The following is a 25,683-nucleotide window of genomic DNA, read 5'->3' on the forward strand; positions in this document are numbered from 1 at the left end:
TAATATTATAATATAATCACTGTTTAATGCTATCCTTTTGGGGCCTCCCTTCCTAAATGAAACAATGTATTTATACCTAAGTGTTTATAGTTGCACAGCATGCTAGATTATGTTATTTCTCAGATGGAATTGCCCAAGTGTAACTGTGGGGGTTCCGGTAACCATGCTTACGTGATGAGCAAACGTATTGAACTCCGGCGGGCTAACAGAGAATCGTGGCGTGCAGGAGACCTGGGTGTGAAACCCAGTTGGTTACACATGCACAAGAAAGGGGGCTACTTTAGGAGGCCAATATGGCCCAGGTCTACTGAACATAGAGATTTTGTTCTCCAGTCATTGTATTTGTCTTTCCATTTGTAATGTCACATGCACACATACAGTGAAATGTCTTTTCTTGCAAACTCCAAACCCAACAATGCAATAATCAATAACAAGGTAACACTAGGGGGGGGGAGGCACATCTTAGTGGTAGGCTACAGTGAGAGGCATTTAGCTGGCTTAATGGAACTTTTTAAAACGATTCATTAAAGCTGTGCATCCACAATTGTTAGTTATTTGGCACATGCACTCCTATTATACGTTAATGTGAAGTCAATAACGTTCTATAAAGACGAGAGAGAAATGACACACTGATTGTATTGACTTGTCCTACAGAGCAAAGCAGTAATGATTTTTTTCCCCCCTCCTTCTTTTTAAAACGTTTAAATCCTCCAGGGACTCCACTGATGTGTACCATGTTGACGGTCAAATTGCAGTAGAAGTCTTGTGTTTCCCCTTCGTTGGGTCTGTGATGCCCTTTGCATGCCAACTTGATTTGCATAAGCGAACTGTCAGACTGCAGGATTTGTACAGGATTTGCATAGCATTTGAATGAAACGGTCACCCTGTCTTCGTCAGGGAGTGACTGTGGTTCTTTCAGCTTTTGTTCAACAGGCGACAGGTCCAGCGCTGCTAAAACATGACCTATTAAAGTTAATATTGTACATGATGTGTATAGCCAGGACAGTGAAGGACATTTTCTACATCTGATACAAAGTGCTCAGTGTTCGAGTGACGTTTCACAATTCAGCAAGCAATGACGGCATGATATCAAACAGCTGGCTCAAGCGCTTAGTCCAAAAACACATATCTGAATAAGATAATAATTCCTCAATACTAAAGTCTTCAAGTGGGAACATGTTTCGCTACTGTACAACATCAAAGCATAATTATTTTTTTTTATTCTCTGTAGATTGTCCATGTTTAATGAGCTTGTTTTGTCAACTATCTGTTGAGCTTCCTGTCATTCTTGAATTAATATATTCATAACAGAAAATACATAATATGCAATATCAAGAAGTGTAATATTGCAATGGAGTGGCTGTGTTGCTTAGGAACAGCACATGGAAAATGCTTGGAGTTGAGTGCAACATTTTTTTGGTTTGTTATTGCTTTCCATGTTAATCATAAAAATATCTAATTCTGTATCGGTACTAGTATGATTCAGAACATTCCCACAACACGAGTCTCTGGTCTTGGTGAGCTACAATAACGTTTGTGCCGATTTGACTTCCATCCCAACACAAACACACCTGTTGAAAAGAGGAACCAATCATGGTCGTCACGATTGACATTGACCGTTTGAATCAGGTGTGTTACAGTAGGTCTTTGGAAGATGTGCATCGATTTCAGGTCAAGCAAGAAAGACCGAATTAGCAAACCTTTTCCCTGTCGTAGTTGTTATCTAGTCCCACTCTTTTCCCTGTTCGACCTTAAGAAAATAAAACGATGACTTGCGAGCTGGGAAAATAAGCATCTTGTCTGAAGTGCATTTCGTCAACATCTCTACTGGTTACCACAGGCAAAACAGTCAGCCCCTATCAAACGCTGAGCCTTGAATCGCCACTAAATGATATGTTTGAATGGATAGGGGTAGATTGTCTGTGATCGTTTGATTAGTCTGATTACCCCTCTGGCACTGAGTATGTTATTGGGCAGAGGGCCACAAACAACAACCTGGTATTCCTAGCACTGTTTACTGTATTGAATCTTCTAGGGGATGTTTGTTTTGGGTCTCTCATCGAACCAGCATAGCATTTCATAATGTATCAGGGCACACAAAGTAACAGAGGGGAAACACATATTGTACTCCGCATTACTGTCAACGTAGGCAGTAGAGTAGATTCTGGAGGTGCTTACAGAGGAACGGGAGGGACATTTGACTATTTTAAATCGTGTTTTTCCATAACAAGGCGTCTTTGCACAAGGATTTCCATGACATTGAAACCTGTGTTGTATTAATGTCATGCGTTGCTGGCAGAGTGTAGTAATCAGTCTCCGTGGTCTGTTGTTACAGAATATGTTCACCGTGGGCAAGGACAGTGATGACAGCAGTATCTATGAGATGATGTGCACAGCAGGTGAGTGGAGGAACGATGGTGAACATTGGATTGGATTGTTTAACCAGCTCAATGTGTGGCATGCCATCTTTGTTTTCATATTGTTCATTCAATAGATTGTCATCCTAGCAGGGGGTCGGTGACGAACCATAATGCGGTTTCTGATTTAGTATGACATCACGATTGCCACACTGGAAAGCGGGAATCCACAGCTACATTCAGTGGATGTAATTTGATGAAAATGGGATGCACCATACTGGATGGTTTGAGCTTGACCCTGACTCATGCAGCTATTGCTTCTCTAGCAGTAGTATTCAACCCCATATTATGTATGAATATCGTTTATAAATATCTTACAGGGAATCCCAGTGCTTCAGACACTCAGAGAGAGAAGCAGGGAGAGGGGGATGAGGTGGGGGAGGATGAGGAGGACCTGTACGCCCCGCTAGGTGTAAATGATGAAGAGTATGACACCATCTTCACCTCCAGCAGCGCCGTTGTTATTGCTAACAGACCACCGGCGCCCACACCCCGGCCCGAAACTACCTCCGTCAAAGAGGACAGCACCCCCTTTATAGCTCAAGGTAGGACTAGACCGATGAATACTGGGTTGTGTTCAATAGGCACGAAACAGGAGAAAACGGATTGAGATGGAGAAGATCCGACATTATCTTGTCCAATGAGAATGGTCATTGTCTTTTTCCGTTTCAAAACTTTGAACTACATGGTGCCCTACTGAACTTGACCTTGGGTTGCTGGTATGCTTATTCTGTGACTAGCGAGTATTGCGCTTGAGCGATAGAAGATCTCAGCTAGTGCAATGCTACACGGTATTTTTGTAAACTTCAAGGGAAGTTGGTTGCTAGTTCCAGACAATTGGGTCTGATATGTACTAAACATTTCAAAGAAGTCTGGAGATTTCCTCAACCAAGAGGGGAATATGTAGCAGATGTGAAACTAGCATGTGAAGGCAGCTAAGACAAAGACAGAACTGACTGTTACAAATACACAGATCCAAATTCGCTGGCATGGGATTCTTAAATGTTCAATTTGAGCTGTGTAAATAATACAAGAGGATGAAGCTACTGATCTTAAGGGTTTATAAATAATTGATGTGTTCTTGATTTCTTTCTTTCTTGTCTGCCAAAAAGACATTGCCTTTCTTTCCAGTTGCCTTTACCCTCTTTGAACTGTGGACTGGATCCTAAACTCTGTGCTTTGTGGGAAAGGTGATAACTTGGTTGGGGTTGGACAGGAGGAAATGTTATGTCTTGGTCATTAGTCTTTGTTGTGCACTGTAAGGGAGTCAGGTGGTGGCTGGTCCTCCAATCAACTATAAGGGTTATCTGTCCTACTTGAAGACTCTTGAAAACATGTGGTTCCATAAGCAACACTAACCGCCAATCTGCAGTAGAACAGGCCCAAAAGTATTTATCTTGTTAACGAAATGTGATGTTATTGTGTGAACCACCACTTCTCCCCGATCTTTCAGCCCTACCCATAGATCCTGAAGCCTAGCAAAAGCAGATTACACTGCATCACAAACGCCTCAATAACAGAAGCCCAACTACTGGGCCTGGGCCTCCATCTGCAACCAATCTGGGCCAGTCTCGGGCCAAGCCAGCAGCATCGGTCATTACACGTGTTTTCCATCGTTCGTGTCCCCCGACATGAGACAACACAGGATGGGAGAGAACGCGTAGGGGGATCAAGAGATTTCCACACATTAATACAGTGGAATCTTTCAACCATGCACTGATCATATTGCCTCCCTCCACTAATGAATGCATCACACACAGTGACTTAAAGACATGTTCCGGTACTTTGGCGACTAAGAAAGTATTTGTTTAAACCTCCGTGTTTTGGCTGGATGTGTCATGCATGCATAATCTATGAGCAGAATTACTGCCTTACCTCAATTAGCCACGAAATCTCTAGTTTGAAAGTGTCTTTTTTTCTTGAAGCTGTGCCGTGCCATTTCCCTTACATTTCCTCCCACGTGGGCCAGCCCCCTGGCAATTTTTGAGTTCTAGCTTCAGCCCATCGCATTGAGTGAAAGAGACAGGTGACGTGGTGTGATGTGATAGTGTACGCAATTTTCGGGGACCACTTTTGGCACACGAGTGCTTACTTTCAGAACTACTGTATACAACAAAAAAAGTAGACCAAGTAAAGAAACTGGAGGAGGGTTGGGACTTTTGCCTATTGCGTCAGTGCACTGCACAGCTAGAAATAATAGACAAAGATTCGATTTTTTACCTGCCGTTCTGACTGGTAAGATTATCGTAGTCCGTGTGTGGAGGAAGGATAATTAGTGTATGAGGGAGTGTCGGTATTTAAAATGGCAACCTATTTCCTGAAGAAGTGCACAATATAGGAAATAGGTTACCATTTCAGTTGCAACCTATGAGTGTTGTTAGTGGGTAGAGTACATGTTGGTATGTTTGTGTGTACAAGTGGATGGGTATATCTTCAGGAAGGAAATGAAGCTTTGAAATCTGAGGAGATGACTGGGCCAGAACCCTAAAGAGGCTCCATTACCCATCACCCCTGTCAACACCATAAGTGCAGAGAAGTAACTCCCTCAGCAAAATAAAGCAACATATCATTCTAAGTACTTACTTGCCAAATCGATAGCGTTGAGTGTATATTTTAGTCTGATTCAATGCAGTTTCATAAATCTGTATGTCTTTTACCAAACCTTGGAAGGATATTTTATCTCAAATAAAATGTACATACTAGTACGTATTTTACTGTCATTCACTTTAGAGTAAATATTAGAACGTATCACTTTTTATGCAGTTGTGCAGCCTATTTGTGTCCACTGACTCGTCTACATCTGTGCTGTTTGTTTGTAAATGGAGCCATCTTGTGGAATGGCGTGAAATAGTAGACTCGCTAAAGGTAGTGGAGGAAAAACACAGCGTTAGTGTTCGTAGTGTCAGTTCCTCACGTCTGTATTGTCTCTGATGGCAGTGTGTGTTTGCAGTGTTCCAGAAGAAGATGTCACAGAGCGATACTGAAACCCTGTATTCTCTACCCACTAAGCAAGGTAAGGCCAGGCAACAGTCAAAAGAGCATATTTCTGTAGGTCTGCATTGACGGTTGAATAGGTCAGTGATGCTAAGTATATGGAGCAATGTTAGTGCCATTAAAATGATAGAATTGTCATTCCATAAGTATAATCCATTGACAATTTCTGTCAAACTGGAAAATTATTTGTTACTGATTTGTTACTGTACCGATTTTTGTCTCCTTGTCATTCTGTTATTCTGTAGCACGCGGGCGAGACAGCATCTCCTCCACGTACGACACATTTGTGCCCAACCAGCTGCCTGGGCTGGAGCAGCTGATTGAGCTGCAGGAGAAGGTGAAGAGAGGCTCTCTCAGTATGGACGAGGCTCTGGAGAGGTTCAGTGACTGGCAGAGGGTCCAGAAGGGAATGGACGCCATTCAACAGGTAATAATGCGGGGAAATGAGTCTGCTGTTTCAAGACCCTGCTCACTAGACGCAGTGCCATCAACCTTAAAGGTAGACTCAGTAATATGACATCATTATACACAGTGTGACAAAGTCATACACAGCGGGCCAACATCCCCGCTTACAGACGTCAACAACGGGAGAATACAGGACTGCAACTATTGGCTCTTTCCAAAGTGGGCATGCCTTAGCCTGAAAGTCAGTCTGTTTGTGCTATAATACACCAAGCTAGCATGCGCAAATTGTGAACTGTGAACATGACTGGTGACATAGGCTTTGAACACTACTCATGAATGAGTATATGGCATGTGTTATGTTGTGCATTATAAACCCGGGTAGTTTGGGTACTGGATGCTTATTGGCTGAGACAGCATTTCAGCCGTGTGTATATCAGACAATATACCATGGTTAAACTACTTGTTTACTGTTCTATTTATGTTGGTAACCAGTTTATAATAGTAATAGGGCACCTTGGGTTTGCGGTATATGGCCAGTATACCACGGCTAAGGGCTGTTCTTACACACGACACGAAGCGGAGTGCCTGGATACAGCCCTTAGCCATTGTATATTGGCCATATACCACAAACCCCTGAGGTGCCTTATTGCTTAATTATGCCTTGGTGTATTATTACATGGCTGCTGTGTCTAATGTATTGTAACTCCACAGGAGAAACTACGCCAGCTGAGGGCGAGTATCATCAACAACCGAGAGGACGATGAAAGTGTCTATGGTAACCGTTTTCTACACTGAGTATACAAAACATTAAGAACACCTGCTCTTTCCATGACATAGACTGACCAGGAGAATCCTGTAGAAGCTATGATCCCTTATTGATGTCACTTGTTAAATCCACTTTAATCAGTGTAGATGAAGGGGAGGAGGCAGGTTAAATAATGATTTTTAAGCCTTGAGACAACTGAGACATGGATTGTGTGTGTCTGTCATTCAGACTGGGAATGGACAAGACAAAGATTGAAGTGCCTTTTAAACGGGGTATGGTAGTAGGTGCCAGGCGCACCGGTTTGTGTCAAGAACTGGATTTTTCACGCGCAACAGCTTCCCGTGTGTCTCAAGAAGGATCCGCCACCCAAAGGACATCCAGCCACAACTGGGAAGCATCGGAGTCAACATGCGCCAGCATCTCTGTGGAACAGTTTTGAGACCTTGTAAGGTCCATACCCCAACGAATTGAGGCTGTTCTTTGGTTTAAAAAAAAGAGGGGGGGTTTACGCATAATTAAGAAGATGTTCCTAATGTTTGGTGTATTCAGTGTAGACATAATTCTGACTGTACCGTTCCAAGTGGATTTCCTTTTTGGATGAGAAGAGCAAAGATTGCCAAAGCAATCCCCACTTGGGGGATAGATACGGTATGGGATCATTACCTTGACTTCTAGCAATGAGCTTACAGTTTACATAAGCCGTTGGAACAACATATATCAAGGGATCTGACATAATTTTGACACAAACAGTTGCTTAGTTAAGCTAGTTGGCAAGCTAGCTAGTTAACTGTTTGTGGCCTGAGTTACAATATTATGCAAGAGCTATGAAGGCCACCTGCGTTAGAGATGTCTCTGCAAGTCCTGCAGAAGATTGGGCAGTCCTCACACTTCTAATTGAAGTCCCATTGGGTACACATCAAATGACGCCACCCTTTGTAATGGAAAGAGTTTGTAGTTGTAATTCCCACAGCTCATCTTGATGATGGTGTTTCGTCTCCAAATGAGAGTCTTGGCAGAGTTCATTTTTACATCTCTTGATAAAGGTGACATTGCTGAAAGAGAGTAGTGAGCCACATGCAGTACAGTAACACAGGCTTAACAACCCTTTCTCTTCTCTTCTCCAGATAAAATCAACATCATCCATCACACACCCAGTAAGTCCTTGAAGATCCTTCGTATTCAGAGAGCGCGAGAGACTGTTTGTCTTTTCATTCCCTGCCTCAGTTTCTCCAGTCGTGAAATGTTTGTCCCAAAGGAACAGTTGGCTAGATAAACTCTTCTGAACCATTTGCTCAGAAGACTGTGAAGTCCCCAAGGCTGTGGCTTTGATGTTCTAGGTTCCATATGGCTTGAGATCTATTTATCTGCTGTGGTTGCTATGGTCTGTCTAAGTATACCACCACTAGTAAGGTGTTCAGTCTTAAAAGCTAATTTATAACATGTGGTTTTTAATTGCCATCTGATGCCCTCCATGTTCTGTGATCACCGTGAGTGCAAATATAAACTGATCAGCTTGTGAGAAGGCTGGGTAATGTTCAGTGGGCACAAAATGGGAGAAAACTTTTTGAAACTGAGTGAAACGGGGGATGCACTTCACCACACTACCATCATTTGTTTTCTACATTGTGCCCTATTGAACGTGACCCTGGTGTTTTGAAAGTCTGACAGTGGACTTAATATGATGTCCCTGTTGACTTCTTTCCCTTGGTTAGATGTGACTGTGAATGAATGTCGCAGAGGAAGCCAGCCGGTGGAGACAGACTTTTACAGCAAACCACTTAAAGGACAACATGTAAGTATATCATGTGTTTGTATAGGCTCTGGACAAAAGTAGTCCACTATGTAGGAAATAGGATGTCATTTGGGAGTCCATACAGTCCATGTGTTTACGTCTGTGTTGAAAATCCAACATGTCCGATCTCAGGCTGTGCCACAGCCATCCATGACCTGGAGTCCCATAGGGCGGCTCACAATTGGCCCAGCGTCGCCCTGGTTAGGGGAGGGTTTGACCGGAGGGATTCCCTTGGCTCACCGCGCTCTAGCGACTCCTTGTGGCGAGCCGGGTGTCTGTACGCTGTCTTCCGTCGTCAGTTGAACTGTTTTTACTCCGACAGATTGGTACGGCTGGCTTCCTGGTTAAGTGAGCAGGTGTTAAGAAGCAGCGCGGCCTCCCAAGCCCGTTGGGAGTTGCGGCGATGAGACAAGATCGTAACTACCAATTGGATATCACGAAATTGGGGAGAAAAAGAGGGTGAAATTACAAAGGCATATATAAAACATAGATACAATTTAAACACGTCACCATGACATTTGATTATATATTTTGAGTTCTTGTTGATAGAAATCTGGTTAGCCATGGTTAGTCATCTTTAAAAAATGACTGATTTAACTATCAACAATAACTAAAACAGCATTAGTAATTAATATGCTTACTTTCCATCACCGTTTGTCTGCTTTCCAGAAGAAATTTGACTGAAAAGCAAATGTACAACACTTGGACCTCCAGAAATATGGTTAGCCATGCCTTTCAACTTTTAAAAAATGGCTGATTTAACTAAGGTCCAAGTGTTGTACATTTGCTTTTCTGTCAAATTTCATCTGGAAAGCAGACAAACGGTGAAGTTAAGTAAGCATATGAATGACTAAAGCTGTTGCAGTGTGTCACCTTTATTTAACTAGGCAAGTCAGTTAAGAACAAATTCTTATTTACAATGATGGCCTACCCCGGCCAAACCCGGACGACGCTGGGCCAATTGTTCGCAGCCATATGGGACTCCCAATCACAGCCAAATGTGATACAGCCTGGATTCGAACCAGGGACTGTAGTGACACCTAGTAGTAATACAATTTCAAAATAATGACTTCATTAATTTATTCATATGATTTTATTTTAACAATTTTCCATACTCTTATAGGTGCCATCAAACAAGAAACAAGACATTTAAGTTATTTGTCTTGATCTCATCCATTCGGAAGAACCAAGCACTTCTAGATAGAAATGAATGTCTGTGTCCCGCATCCCTATAAGATATCAATACATGGTAAATGTAACGTGATAAAGATGGCCATATCCATTATATGACTATGTTCATTAAGTTATTTTTTTTAATTAAATCATTTTATTTCACAACGTCATGCAATTGTATCTGGGGTATATAACTCATACAGTCTATGGAGTTATACTGTAGGGGTATGGGGTAAGTAATTTCCTCATTCTGTCTGTGTTACATGCATACTAAATGAACACAACTCACCTACATAATATACAGTACTATACAGTTTGCTCAGGATTTGTACCTGATTAATCGAATCTTCTCGTTCCATGGTTGGGATCAGTTGAATGGGTTGTGCTCGGTCTGCAGGGCATAATAGTTCATTAGAAGTCCTACTCTGCCCTCTAGTGGACAAGGAAAAACCCTACACCTTAAGACTGTTGACCTCAACTCCTGAGGCATTTCTAAGAGATATTCTTCAAGGTTCAATGTGTATCATTAGTATGACAGTACATATCACAAAGTGAGTCTATATGCTCATGTGATCTGGTTCCTCTACTCTCATATTCTTGTGCAGGTTGAACACAAGTTGATTAATGCAGAAATAGGCAACAGTAACGATCACATAAAACATGTAGTCATTCATTTGCAGCAGGGTGAAGTTGCCCCAAGATGCTGATCTTGGGTCAGTTTTCCATTTCTCCAAATAATGGTTAAGGTTTTGGGGGAGGGGAAGCTGATCTAAGATCTGTACCTAGGGGAAACGTCACCCCAAAGTCATTCATCCATGCAAGGAGATAAACCGCCTCCGTTCAGCTGCTTGCAGTACAGGAATCTGCCTTCAGAGGGCAGCATCACAAAGCAGTGATGTACAGGTTTATCACTGGTCCAAGACAATGATTGAATATGATTCATGTTAGTTGTAGATGTTTGGGGCGGGTAATCTGATCAACCTCGGAGCCATATAAGATTTTTAGGATTTTATTATTGTATGTGATGGTGACTATTGACAGAAAACAACGGACGTTGTTGTACCAAAGCACTGGTTCATTATCACTGCCACACAATACAGCAGCCAGAATGGGTCTAAGAAAAAATGTCTTTGTTGGGAATTTGACTAATACAGGGCAAAACACAAACCTCAGGCTTGGGCCGAATTTATCAGGGAGCAAGGTGTAACGTTCAGACAGAAATGTAATATATAGAACAAACATGTCCCGCTGACATGTAGAATAAGGAGTCGCGTATGCTCCAGTCATTGCATTTCCATTACAACGTTCCACAACGGTTGTCTGCTGAATTAGATTCCCTTGTCTAGAAACCCTGGCATCAGTCAGAGCTGTTTTGCCAACCAAGCAGCTGGGTACACGCTGGGTGCCATTCTCCTGATCAACCATGCTCTTTGTGAATAATATGTATTAAAGCCCATCATTCCTTCTTGGTCCTGCCAGTTAGCCCTTTGGAGATAATCCGGCTCAGGCTGCAGAACCCCGTGGAATCGGAGGCATATGTTTGTCTGTCACCTGCTGAGCATAGTTCATTCGGTCTTCCCTGTCAGGGCACGGTGGTGGAGATGGCCATGGTTCATCATGCATAAATGTTTCATGCTGCACAGCTAGGAAAGAGGAAACTTCTTCCTGCGGAAATTGGAAGCTTCTTCCAGGAGCAGGCTAGCTTGTGCTCTGTCAATGTCTTTCATTTGGTTTATGTGACAGTGTTTTGATCTCTAATAATACAAAATGTTGTAGCACCTCATTTTTACCCGTAAACTTTAGCCTGAACAGGGTGAGACTTTTAGCGCACACACACTTTCCTGTGACTGTTACTCCCCCTTGGGGTTGTTTCTCTGGGCCATGGCAGGATTAAAGCTGAGGATTGAGCACAGCTGCAACCCTGATAAAAATCTTGCAATTTCACAGTCAGTGGCATTCTTTCATCCCCTAATCCACACAGCACATACGGCATACATGAACCCCTTACCAGGAAGAGAACAAGCTGCTCTGAGCGGCATCTCCGGTTCGGGGTGACGCCTTTGATTTGGGATAGAGCCGTGGAGCAACCCCCAGCCACCGTAAATTGAAGAGACTTAAGTCAGGAGGTGTGCTGTTTATTTGGGCGTCTTGAAATAGTAGGTGTCCGGGCCCCAGATGTGTACAACGGAAGAGTCGTGTGTCTATGTCGCTGTCCGGACCAGGTGTAGACTACTGTAATTAGGTTGGATGTGAATCGTATTGGGTTTCATGACAGCTGCAGAGACTTATCTGGCTTTAGAATGTGTTTTTTTTTCAACCACATTGACAATTTGGAATGATCTTTTGAGCTACACTACCTTGCTGGGGGTCAACGGCTAGATCCCTGCCTTTCTGAATCCCCACCACCAAGCAGCCCTCTGTATTATGCCAACTCTCCCTTGTCTCTAGGGCATGGTTCATCCCTGGCAGACACAGTGACATCCATCTGCCAAAGGGCACAGGTACATAGTCATGTGCCATTGTCCTGCCACCGTCTGCTTGATCAGGGGCCTCTAGGCTCGACGCTCCGTAAGGGGCCCCAGGGGTCTCACACCAGCCCCACCAGCGGCTCTCTCTGTTGAGGCTTTGGAGAGATTAATAGTTCCTCCTCTGCTGAGGCCTTTTGTGAAGCAGCGCCCAGGCGTGTTCAAGCTGTTGGAGTAGTGGGGAGGCCAGGGGTGGATGGGACGGGCCTGGTGACGAGACGGGTTGGCTAATTCCACCACAGGTCAGCTCATCTGAGGCGGCCGGCTCTGCATTTTCAATGAAGTGGAAAGGTCACATCCGCACTGCCTGACACTGGGGAGGAAGAGCTCAAAATGTTGCATTGACAGGATAATTAGGTTAGTAATTCTGCCATCGCAAGGAAGGAATGCATTGACGTCTCATATGTGCTTCTCACAAGCATTAGCAGGGTTCTCTATAAGAACTACGTTATTTATTCTTCCACACGTACAATAATGCATTGACTCAATGTTCAACTAATTGTGTGCAAGATGGTGGCCCATGTGGTGATTATGGTGATTTCTCAATCACATTGAGGGTGGGAATTATGTGGTAGAAAAACAACTTCAAATGCAATGGACTTTATATGGATCATTTTGAATGTGTGTTGTTTGTTTAGGTTTATCTTTGGATGCCCGGATTTCTGCCCAGAGCCCTGGTTTGGACTTGGGTGTTATTTGCACACACCAGACCACAGCTGAACAATCAAATAGATAAGCCACCACAAACGCAAGCACACACACACACAATGATGTTTGCCAGCATCGCAATCAGGATTAAAGGGTCACTTATATGACTAACAACATTCTGGCGATTTTCTCATAGGCCTATCTGTAGAATGAAATTTGCCCATAGGCCTATGCAGACTGCATTTTAACCAGGGGGAGCACTGTGTTCCCACAAACTCATCACCAAGGTGAGCAATTATTATTGTGGTCGGTCTCTGAAGCATCAGTTGTATATAAACTTGTGGCCTGAAGCAATCTATCAACCCCCCCCCCACACATAGCACTCGACACACTCATCCCCCAATTACAGAATCCCCCCCCACACACACACACACACACACACACACACACACACACACACACACACACACACACACACACACACACACACACACACACACACACACACACACACACACATAGCACTCGACACACTCATCCCCCAATTACAGAATCAAGCCAGGAATCCATCCAAAGGGAACTTCTAACATAACAAAAAAAGGGGGCTGGGTATTTCTATCCAGGGGACTTTCTGCTTGGAAAACTATTTTAATGACTTTCTTCATTCCGATTATCATTGGATTCCAGCTGAATCACTTGCTCCGGCGCCCCCTGGAAGTTCCAAGTGCCAGCGTGTGAGGAAATCATCCAATCGCAGTCTTTGCCTGGAGTTGCACGGAGGCCATTTTGTAATCAAAAGCTACTGGTAAGATTTCGGTCAGTGCTATGCGGAATCCTTAGGACGTCCCTACACTGAGCCCTATCCATAAGCTTAACCTTAACCCTTCATTTAAAATGTCAACTTCAATGGGGTAGGGACGTCCCAAGGATCCCGCATAGCACGGACCATGACATTTCCTGCTCCTCTCCCGAAAGGTGGAATATCTAACTAAATTGAACTAAAACACGATAAACAAATGGAGGAGAAGGGCTATCCAAAGAGGAAAGTGGCTGTGGTTGTGAATAAACATGAGTATTGGAGACAGAGGCCATGTTTGAGAGCATCAAAACAGTAATGTATCATTGGTAAATTGTGACTGACTGACTGATCTACAAATAGTAGAGTCGGTATTTATGATGCAAGGTTATTTGTAGAACAGTCCGTCTGCATTGTCGGCAAGATGGTATACCGCTGATTGTCAAGCAGACAATGCCTATTTCTTGTTGTTGCCATCCACTAGTGGCGGTTCGGTTGATAATCAACAGACTGGCGGATGGATACAGATCTAGATCTGATGAACAATGGCTCAAGGGATACTTCTCATCAGCGCTTTCTATGTTCAGCGATGAACTTCAGAGATATGTTCATAAAATGCCTATCAGATTGACGCGTATCTTCACTCTGACTACCGAGAAAGCTTAAGTACCTTTGATGAGATCAGCTTTTCGGAGGGGGGAGCTCTACGCTCACTCCTATCACCCGTAGCGCCAAAAACCAGTGTAATTATGTTCTGTCCCATATGTGAATTATTATTAATGGTGATTAATTTAATACACTTCCTTTGCCAATTTCCTAAATTAAAAAAATACTGTTGAGAATTTCTACATCACAACCACAGCCCCCCTCTCCCTCATCTACCAGTTTCCCAGTCATTGCCATGGCAACTTCCAATCAGTGAAGGATTGGCAGAGCCTGCCAGGCTGTGTGTTTGGCGCGTGCCTCAGAGTGGTGCAGGTGGAGCGCATATGGAACAGTGCCCTTCCCCCCCATGCCTACCACCTCCCCCCTCCCCCAAAAAACTTGCCTGCCTGGATGTGCCAGCAGTGCCCGTTTTTAATCCCACCGTTACCTTAGTGATCTCCTGATGGAAACGTGGCACTGCAATCACAAAGCCAGGGCCTAGCTTCTGCATGCTGTTATGGCTGCCAGGACCCGCTTCAATATGCCAAGATGGAGACCTGCTATTTTCGTTGTTTTTTTAATGTTCCTGGATTTGTGGATGGATGTGGATTTGGACGTTTCTCATGCTGTTTTCATTTCCTGGTGGCTGTCACAGTTCCTACAGTTCGTGATGTCCCTAGTGCAACATATTCCAAGGTTTGATTCCTGGTTGTTTGAATCCATTGAGACCCTGTTGTCATGCTCCCTATAGTCCCTAGTGGTGCATTTTCAAAGGGGCCAAAGTGACCTATCATGGAGTACTTTACATGTAACAAAGTGAAAACGGCTCCACCTTACCTAGTTATGCATATGCACACTGTAACATCTTATTACATTTCACCGCAGCTCTTTAGAGAGTTGTATGTGTGGGCATATATTGAGAGCTGCATAATGCGACTTCCCATAGCTTGTAATTGGGGGGCGGTAATGTTATGGAAATCACAACCACGTGCAGCAAATAAATCAATCATCCAAGGGGCCTTATCTACCACTGCACATTGGAGCAGTCAGCTCTAGTCAGGCCCTATGTAGGTTAATTAAAGCCCAATAGCCAATAGTAGAAGACATGGCAACCGTCCTGATTCCTGTCTATGTTTAAGCCTTCTCCAGACCTGCTGGGCAGGGGCTTTGGTTAGCTTCGTTAGCTGATAAATGGATCACCGTTGGCCCCCAGATTCTATTGGTGTGTGTGTCAAGTAATGCTACATGTAATTGCTGGATATCCTTCAAAGCGAAATGCTGTTTCTTTGCACTTATCAGAATTTCACAACTCACTCACGACTGGATTTGAAACAAATCAATTAAGATATAATTATGACTATGTTATCAAGTCCTTTGGTAGGTACCCTTCGAGTAAAGTGTAACCACCGCAGGGAATATCTGTAGGTTTAGCTAGCCTATGGGTGTTTTCAGTACTGGACAGTATAATTTTTTAATTTTTAATTTATTTTTTACATGTGGCCCAATGTGAATACTATTCCTAACAAACACCTTCCAGAAGGATCGGAGAGGTGTCTCCACGTTGTGACGTCCAGCTCACAACCATAACAACTGCATCTCATCATCTATGCAGTTTCCATAGAGGCAGTGGCAACCATAACCACAATCTTTACATCCCATCCAACACACACACACACACACACCAATAATAGGTGGCTCACTAACAAAAGGCACGGGACCCCCTCTTTCTCTCTCTCTCTCTCTCAAGCCAACGCCTCCCATTCACGTTGCCATATTGGATGGCAGATGTCTTGGCGAACCTGTGAACGTTGCCAGATCTATACGGCCCATGAAGGCATTATAATGATGGGCAGAGGTCCGATCTACTGGGAGCCACAGTCTATTTCAATAAGTCTATTAAAATGAGAAGATGTGTAGTGAGGGATAGTATTGTAAAAGGCCTATATTGGAACAGACTCACTCGCAGTGGAAAGAGATGATAACAGCGGAACACTCAGCTGATAAGGTCTTATCATGGATGTGTAGGTATATGTGTCTCCTGGAACTGTTTTAGCCCGCTGAGCTAAAGCCTAATCATTTGCTTGCGGGAGCTAACGCAAGTCTTCGGGTCTCAGGCAAGGTTACTCATCGCGTTAGTACTCCAGCTCTGTTATACTTCAGCCCCCTTTGACCCCATGTGTTACTCATAGCATCATACTGGTCTGTGAAACAGGATTTCATGGTTAAAGATTCATATATAAACATTTAAACAGGATTTGCTTGACAGCTGGCATATGGACATGAATGATACAATTGGTAATATACAGGTGTGATTTATGGCATAACTATTTTTGCAAAGACAATGTAAAGAAACTGGGCTGCTTCTTGCTGTGCAATATGAGGTAGTATTCACATGTACATTTCAGAAATGAAATGAAATCCCACTTGATGAAAGGTGATGATAAACCAGACACATCCTGTATGTCCACGTATGGAGAGCTCAGTGTTATTGGCAGGCTGTGTTTCATCAGGTCGGATAACATATGCTAGGAACTCAGGAGGCTGTTGGGGAGGGGATCTTTAGGACTTTTGAAGTGAATGCCACATTAAACAGAAACAAACACAGTTGTGATGTAAAGATGCCTTCTCTCTTGTTCAAAGGGATTGGATGGAACAGCACCAGGGAGGGAGGAACTTCAAGCGGATGACCCCAGATCCGTGGCTCCATTTCCCCCACTACCTTCTGCCGTGCGTCCCTGCCGCCGTATGCTGTGGTTCTCAAAGACTGGCAGGCCTGTGCCATCTGGCCCTCCTTTTCTGATTCCCAGAACACATATTGGGAATCCTAACTACCCACCCCCCTCAAACACACAGGCATACACACACACCGTCCTCCAGCTATCTCTCTCTTCAAGCTGTCTCTATGCCTTAGTGTGTGTGTGTGTGTGTGTGTGTGTGTGTGTGTGTGTGTGTGTGTGTGTGTGTGTGTGTGTGTGTGTGTGTGTGTGTGTGTGTGTGTGTGTTTGGTTTTATTATCCTTGTGGGGACCTGAAGTCCTCCTAATCTTGGTTTATAGAACCAGGGTTAGGTCCATAAGCTCCAGTAGCCGCTAGATGTGGTTGTAATAAACAGAGCGGTTTCTGTTTTCTTCTGACAAATGTAGTTCTATCTTCTGAACCGTTTAAGTATAAGACTCCCAGGAACATGTACAGTACATTCGGAAAGAATTCAGAATTTCTCCACATATTCTAAAATGGATTAGATTTTTTTTCTTCATTAGAATACCCCATAAAGACAAAGAAAATCAGGTTGAAATATCACAATCACGTAGGTTTTCAGACCCTTTACTCAGTACTTTGTTGAAGCACCTTTTGCAGCGATTACAGCCTTGAGTCTTTTAGGGTATGACGTTACAAGCTTGGCACCCGTGTATTTGGGGAGTTTCTCCCATTCTTCTCTGCAGATCCTCTCAAGCTCTGTCAGATTGGATGGGGAGCGTCGCTGCACAGCTATTTTCAGGTCTCTCCAGAGATGTTCGATCGGATTCAAATCCGGGAAGGTGAACCTTCGCCCCAGTCTGAGGTCCTGGGTGGTCTGAACCAGGTTTGCATCAAGGACCTCTCTGTTCTTTGCTCTGTTCATCTTTCCCTCGATCCTGACTAGTCTCGCAGTCCCTGCTGCTGAAAACCATCCCCACAGCATGATGCTGCCACCACCATGCTTCACCGTAGGGATGGTGCCAGGTTTCCTCCAGACGTGACACTTGGCATTCAGGCCAAAGAGTTAAATCTTGGTTTCATCAGACCAGAGAATCTTGTTTCTCATGGTCTGAGAGTCTTTTTTTTAACTCCAAGTGTTCTGTCATGTGCCTTTTACTGAGGAGTGGCTTCCGTCTGGCCACTCTACCATAAATGCCTGACTGGTGGAGTGTTGCAGAGATGGTTGTCCTTCTGGAAGATTCTCCCATCTCCACAGAGGAACTCTGGACCTCTGTCAGAGTAACCATCGGGTTCTAGGTCACCTCCCTGACCAAACCCCTTTTCCCCTGATTTCTCAGTTTGGCTGGGTGGCCAGCTCTAGGAATCTGGGTGATTCCAAAATTCTACTATTTAGGAATGATGGAGTCCACTGTGTCCTTTCAATACAGACATTTTTTTGGTACCCTTCCCCAGATCTGTGCCTCGACACAACCCTGTTTCGGAGCTCTACAGGCAATTCCTTCGACCTCGTAGCTTGGGTTTTCAAATCAAATCCAACCAAAATGTATTGGTCACATGCACATGGTTAGCAGATGTTAATGCGAGTGTAGTGAAATGCTAGTGCTTCCAGTTCCGGCAGTGCAGTAATATCTAACAAGTAATCTAATAATTCCACAACAACTACCTTATACACACAAATATAAAGGGATGGAATAAGAATATCTACACATAAATATAAGGATGAGCGATTGCCGAGCGGCATAGGCAAAATGCAGTAGATGGTATAAAATACCGTATGTACATACAGTATGAGACGAGTAATGTGAGATATGTAAACATTATTTAAAGTGGCATTATTTAAAGGGTCTAGTGATCCATTGCTTAAAGTGGCCAATGATTCGAGTATGTATGTAGGCAGTAGCCTCTCTGTGCTAGTGATGGCTGTTTAACAGTCCGATGGCCTTGAGCTAGAAGCTGTTTTTCAGTCTCTCGGGTCCCAGCTTTGATGCACCTGTAATGACCTCGCCTTCTGGATGGTAGCGGGGTGAACAGGCAGTGGCTCGGGTGGTTGTTGTCCTTGATGATCATTTTGGCCTTCCTGTGACATCAGGTGTTGTATGTGTCCTGGAGGGCAGGTAGTTTGCCCCCGGTGATGCGTTGTGTTTTTGCTCTGACATGCACAGTCAACTGTGGGACCTTATTAAGACAGGCGTGTGCCTTTCCAAATCATGTCCAATCAATTGAATTTACCACAGGTGGACTCCAATCAAGTTGTAGAAACATCTCAAGGGTGATCAAAGGAAACAGGATGCACCTGAGCTCAATTTTGAGTCTCATAGCAAAGGGTCTGAATACTTATGTAAATAAGGTATATCTGTTTTTTATTTTTAATACATTTGACAAAATTTCGAAAAACCTGTTTTTGTTTTGTGATTGTGAGGTATTGTGTGTAGATTGATGAGGAAACATAATCATTTAATCCATTTTAGAATAAGGCTGTGTAACAAAATGTGGGAAAATTAAAGGGGTCTGAATACTTTCCGAATGCACTGCATATCTTCTGTTTCCCTCTACAATGCCCACAAGCCGCTAACAGATCGGCACTAAATCAGATTAGGGGAAAAAGATCATCAATGACGATGCTCTTTTCTACGCAGATCACACCAAATTATTTCCTGATGATCTTCTGAACTTCCCAATACCTTTCTGATGCATTTCTGTCACTTCAAACCATACCTTCCTCAGACTGAAATACTGTCAAAAGTCCTGCCAGACTGATTTGTAACAGTCTGTCATAGCCCCAATTGTAAAAAAAAGTAAACACTGACTGTTGATTTATACATACCTTCTTGACATGGTGGGGTCACAAAACAAAATTCGTTATCAAAATGGGGTCACGGGCCAAAAAAGTTTGGGAACCCCTGGGTTAGATTTAAGGGTTAGGACTTAGGGTGGGTGGCAGGTAGCCTAGCGGTTAAGTGTTATGTCAGTAACTGAAAGATCGCTGGTTTGAATCCCCCAGCCCTTGAGCAAGGAACTTAACCCTAGTTGCTCCGGTAAATCACTCTGGACAAGATCATCTACTAAATGACCAAATTGTTAGGCATTAGGTTCATGGACAATAGGATCTTGAACGGGAATCAATTGTTTGGTCCCCACAAGGATAGTAAAACATACATGTGTGTGTTTGTGTGTAAACTCAAGCAGGGGAGCTCGCTCGCTAAGCGATCCCAGTTGCCCTTTGTCTAATCGCTTACTGATTGATATCCAGTAGGAGACCTTTGGAGTGTTGAGGAAACCACATACAGTTATTGAGATGAAGGATCCACCGCTGAGGAATATCCTCAGTTGTGTGGCCTCGGGTCACCCACCTTATCATTTGACTGATCAAAATCTCTTCCTGACAACATTGTATATGAACGTTTTGGCGTATGTTTGTAAGTGGGAAAACTCTAATACACTGTAATGTAATCAGTCATATGTCTTGTGACTGATATGTCTTCCTTTGTCTCTCTCCCCTTCTTCTTCTTTCTCTCCTCTTCTCCAACTCAGCTGGGCAGATGACTCCTTAATAATCCGGGAGTAAAAGTGAACAGAGCCGCCACTGAGAATGGCTGAGAATCAAAAGCATGGGAAGTGGTGGCCTGCCATTCATCCAGCCCCCAGCGCAACACAAACCCGTCACCGAGTGACATCTCCAGACAGCCACCCCCCCCCCCCACCCCAGAGCCAGGGGAAGATGAAAGGTACGGCCATGGGGAGACAGGTTGCGCCAAACAACACCAGATCGGATCTGATGAACAACTGCACGGGGAAGAAATCAAAGTGGCTGGGGCATGTGGCGGGAGGCGTCTGGTGTTTTAGTTGAACAGACGCTGTTGAAGATAGGCTTCTGTTGGGCCTAAGAGGAGAGATGTTGGGGGATGCAGGGTAGATCACGACTGTAAGTAGCCTAAAAATAAACAGATTGAAATATGAACAGAAGTGTGTTGATCAGGTGGGTCATATAATCATATAATGTGCCATAAATAATGTCATTTTTAGCAATACTATTTTGTCACGGTTTTTGATGATCTTTTGTTTAATGTACTGTATATCACTAATAGGTACATTCAGTGTGTGTTCATGAAGCATACTGTATATCACTAATAGGTACATTCAGCGTGTGTTCATGAAGCATACTGTATATCACTAATAGGTACATTCAGCGTGTGTTCATGAAGCATACTGTATATCACTAATAGGTACATTCAGCGTGTGTTCATGAAGCATACTGTATATCACTAATAGGTACATTCAGCGTGTGTTCATGAAGCATACTGTATATCACTAATAGGTACATTCAGCGTGTGTTCATGAAGCATACTGTATATCACTAATAGGTACATTCAGCGTGTGTTCATGAAGCATACTGTATATCACTAATAGGTACATTCAGCGTGTGTTCATGAAGCATACTGTATATCACTAATAGGTACATTCAGCGTGTGTTCATGAAGCATACTGTATATCACTAATAGGTACATTCAGCGTGTGTTCATGAAGCATACTGTATATCACTAATAGGTACATTCAGCGTGTGTTCATGAAGCATACTGTATATCACTAATAGGTACATTCAGCGTGTGTTCATGAAGCATACTGTATATCACTAATAGGTACATTCAGCGTGTGTTCATGAAGCATACTGTATATCACTAATAGGTACATTCAGCGTGTGTTCATGAAGCATACTGTATATCACTAATAGGTACATTCAGCGTGTGTTCATGAAGCATACTGTATATCACTAATAGGTACATTCAGCGTGTGTTCATGAAGCATACTGTATATCACTAATAGGTACATTCAGCGTGTGTTCATGAAGCATACTGTATATCACTAATAGGTACATTCAGCGTGTGTTCATGAAGCATACTGTATATAACTAATAGGTACATTCAGCGTGTGTTCATGAAGCATACTGTATATCACTAATAGGTACATTCAGCGTGTGTTCATGAAGCATACTGTATATCACTAATAGGTACATTCAGCGTGTGTTCATGAAGCATACTGTATGCATTATGTGCATTTGATATCTGTGAAACAAGATAAAACTGAGGCACTAAGGATATTCAGATCCACTTGTGTTAGAGGAACATGCCAGCTCCTCCTTACTTGGATTTTACATTTGGTCCGACTTCCTCCTGGAGAAGCAGTGAGACTCTGATACTCTAATCGCAGCACGCCAGCGTTCACTCAATGTCACCGGCCAGTGAGCTGCAACCAGGCGCCCATTGGGCCCATCCCGCTGCTGGCACCACACTAGAAACATCCAGCACTGTGTGTGATGGTTTGGTGCTTGCTGTTGCTAGGCTACAGTCGACGGAATCAAATTCAGGTAGCTTCCACAGCTGTGCTGTACGGTTGCGTACCATGGGCCATCTGTGGCCGCATTCCCAGCATACACGTGGGCACGATAGGGCAGGAAGAGATGGCCCACCATGCCAATTCGTGGGATCACTTTCTTTGTGGTATAGTCAGAGAGGCAGTAACTTACTTTCAAGCTACCATCTGGGATGAGTTTTTCAGCAAAGTGGTAGACCCACCACTTGTTTTGGTATGCAACGGAGGGATCTTTGTATGTTTCTGTGGATTTGTAAAGTTTATACATTTGAAAATGTGTACTTGCAAGTTGTCCGCACAGTTTAGCCTGCTGCTGCAACTTGTTCAATGATTTGTACAGAGCAATATTTTCTGTATATATTAATCACATTATTTTAAATGTAATGATCTATGAAATGGCTTTGTGGGCCTATTTGATATGGGCTGGTCCACCACTTGTCTCTAATAGTGGTTGTTGTTGTTTCACATTATTGCTGTAGTGACGTGTCTGTGCAGAAAATGATTCAGTCCTGTGGGAATTGAGACTTTCGAAATAGTGCAAGCTTCTCACACACACACACACACAACCACCCCTCTGTGTGAACGCTCGACGTAACGAGGGGACTATTGAAATAATACGTGATTGTTCCTTGAGAGCTTGCCTAAAGGCACGTTAGCCCTGAATGCAGGAGCGCTTCTCACAGTCAGAAGTTCTCTCATTTATTGTGAATAGATCAGCCACCAACAAAGGCATCGTTAGAAGGGGCTTAGGCCCCACCAAGCTTCTGCTAATTATGAATGGGGGCCCTGTAATAATTCAAGGGCCCTTGGTGCAGTTCGACGTGGAAGAGGAGCTCACAAATCCAGAGCTTCCATGCTCTGCCCATCTGCATTGGTTTCCAACCAGCTGCCTGAAGATCTGACCCACGTTAACCACAGGGATGTCGCTCCATTCTATCGAAGGAAAAGACATATGGGTAACATCCAGTTTGGTAATGAAGGATTCGCAATGGTGGTTGAAGCATTTTTTATTAATTACTTTGTTAAGCCTTAACTCGTTTAAGTCATTCTGAGTAATTCGTCACTGAGTAACAGTTGATATCTCACATTTCCCAAACAAGGCGGAAGTAATCAGTATGAGTAAGTTAATGAGCGAGGGAATAATCCCGCCAGTCTTATCTAACATTGAAAATCAGCCTTCAGTTGCATTACCTGAATTTGTCTCTTGTTTTAATGAAGATGGAAAATGCATTTGTTATTGGGCAGGGTTGGGGTCAATTCCATTCATTTCAGACAATTTTATTGAAATTCCATGAAAAAATGTCAGAAGTGACATTTATTTAGCAGATTTTTCTGATTTGAAAAACGTATTTGAATTCTTTCCCTGGAATTGACCCCGACCCTGTTACCACGTCACAGTTGAGGTTTTGCAGTAGCATCCCTGCGCCCTTTTTCACCAGAAGAGGGCAGCGCACATCACTAAATTGCCACACAACGTCAGCCTGCCTCTGGCTAAAGTCTAAAAACTGTTCAAAACCAAAAAAAGAGGGCATTTAAAAGTAAACAAATGTATTTCAATGGAAAGATTCGTTTTATATCATAAAGCCTTTCCAACGGAACTGGCTCATAAATTTACCAGAGGCTTCAGACCTTTCCCAGTATTATGATTTATCTGGTGAGGATGTTACTGAGAAATAACAGCACACATTATACTTTTTTCCCAAACAGTGATTGGTTAAAGTCAGCTTTAAAGTCAAAGCAGAATACTTGCATGAGCTTCCTTTGCTACGATTCATGCTGCATTAAGCAGTCAAGTGAAATGGATTGCTCACCAGAGGTCAGGGGCTTTCCCCAACTATCATTTTAAAATGTTCTTCAGCTTCCCCCTTGAAAGTGACACAAAATGCTTGTCGCGTTGAAACATCGATTGTTACACATCCTCATATCATTGGTTGTAATAGGGAAGGGTACTTCTGATCACTGATGCCAAATTTCACCCTGAAGACATTTTCTACCAAACAAAAGCCTTTCTGCATCTCACCGTGCTCCATCTCACCCCCCCTTTTCTGAAGGAGAGGCTATAGGCGCTTTTGGTGGTTTGGTGGATGGCAGGTCAAGAGTTTCTTTCCTTGCAGCCTTGCCTTTCCACTAATGAATCCCCCTGGTTGAGGTCCTGTGGGCTGACTGGGCTCTCCCGTTGCACACTAACCAATGATTACACCTTGAGGGTGAGGAAGAGGACTGGGCTGGAAGGAGAAAGGGGGTAGAGAGCCCCAGATTGGAGGCAGGTGCCGCAGCAAATCAAGCCTCATTAGCTGTACCTTCTGCTAGCGTCGATGGCAGATGGAGGCTCGCCCTTACATGTTACCTCACATCAGATGACTTGGGGGTTGGGGGAGGTTACTGCTACTATCACTCTCTGTCTGATGCACTATTCCGTTCTGTGGTGGTGGCTGAAGTGTGATGGTAGTGGTGATGGGAGGGTAACAGTGGTGGTTGTGAAAGTGGTTGTAGAAGTGCAGGCCAGGGAAAGGAACATGTGAGAGACTCTTGGCTCTGCATGGTTAACCCAGATAGGATGTTCACTGAGTATACAAAACATTAAGAACACCATTAAATCTACTTTACATGTAATTTCTTTTTACATTTGTCCTTTAGCAGACACTCAGCTCTCTTACAGTACTGAGTGCTCTTACAGTACTGAGTACTCTTACAGTACTGAGCTCTCTTACAGTACTGAGTACTCTTACCGTAATGAGTGCTCTTACAGTACTGAGTACTCTTACAGTACTGAGCTCTCTTACAGTACTGAGTGCTCTTACCGTAATGAGTGCTCTTACAGTACTGAGTACTCTTACCGTAATGAGTGCTCTTACAGTACTGAGTACTCTTACAGTAATGAGTAATCTTACAGTACTGAGTACTCTTACAGTAATGCGTACTTTTCCAGTAATGAGTACTCTTCCAGTAATGAGTACTCTTACAGTACTGAGCTCTCTTACAGTACTGAGTGCTCTTACAGTACTGAGTACTTTTACCGCAATGAGTGCTCTTACAGTACTGAGTGCTCTTGCAGTACTGAGTACTCTTACAGTAATGAGTAATCGTACAGTGCGGAGTACTCTTACAGTAATGAGTACTCTTACAGTGCTGAGTACTCTTCCAGTACTGAGTACTCTTACAGTACTGAGTACTCTTACAGTAATGAGTACTCTTACAGTACTGAGTTCTCTTACACTAATGAGTGCTCTTACAGTACCGAGTACACTTACAGTAATGAGTTCATACATTTTTGTACAGGTCCTGCATGGGAACCCTGGCGTTGCAAGTGCCATGTTCTACCGACAATCAGTGTAGACGAAAGGGAGGAGACAGGTTAAAGAAGGATTTTTAAGCCTTGAGACAATTGAGACATGGATTGTGTATGTGTGCCATTCAGAGGGTGAATGGGCAAGACAAAATATTGAAGTGCCTTTG

At 43.4% G+C, this 25,683-nt stretch overlaps 1 protein-coding gene across 2 annotated transcripts in view; it reads left to right on the plus strand.

Annotated features, from left to right (window-relative positions):
- The window catches only part of LOC110531780 (B cell scaffold protein with ankyrin repeats 1), a 33,779-nt gene extending 24,070 nt beyond the window's left edge, over positions 1–9,709 (plus strand). For both annotated transcript variants that reach the window (XM_021615194.2, XM_021615196.2), the window contains 8 exons: positions 2,336–2,399; positions 2,738–2,962; positions 5,368–5,430; positions 5,657–5,838; positions 6,528–6,591; positions 7,707–7,736; positions 8,295–8,374; positions 9,498–9,709. In XM_021615194.2, the coding sequence (XP_021470869.2) occupies positions 2,336–2,399; positions 2,738–2,962; positions 5,368–5,430; positions 5,657–5,838; positions 6,528–6,591; positions 7,707–7,736; positions 8,295–8,374; positions 9,498–9,527 (738 nt within the window). In that variant the 3' untranslated portion in view covers positions 9,528–9,709. The remainder of the gene's footprint in view (positions 1–2,335; positions 2,400–2,737; positions 2,963–5,367; positions 5,431–5,656; positions 5,839–6,527; positions 6,592–7,706; positions 7,737–8,294; positions 8,375–9,497) is intronic.
- Positions 9,710–25,683: the final 15,974 nt, after the last annotated feature.

Source organism: Oncorhynchus mykiss, chromosome 9, assembly GCF_013265735.2.
Source record: "Oncorhynchus mykiss isolate Arlee chromosome 9, USDA_OmykA_1.1, whole genome shotgun sequence".
Taxonomy (NCBI): domain Eukaryota; kingdom Metazoa; phylum Chordata; class Actinopteri; order Salmoniformes; family Salmonidae; genus Oncorhynchus; species Oncorhynchus mykiss.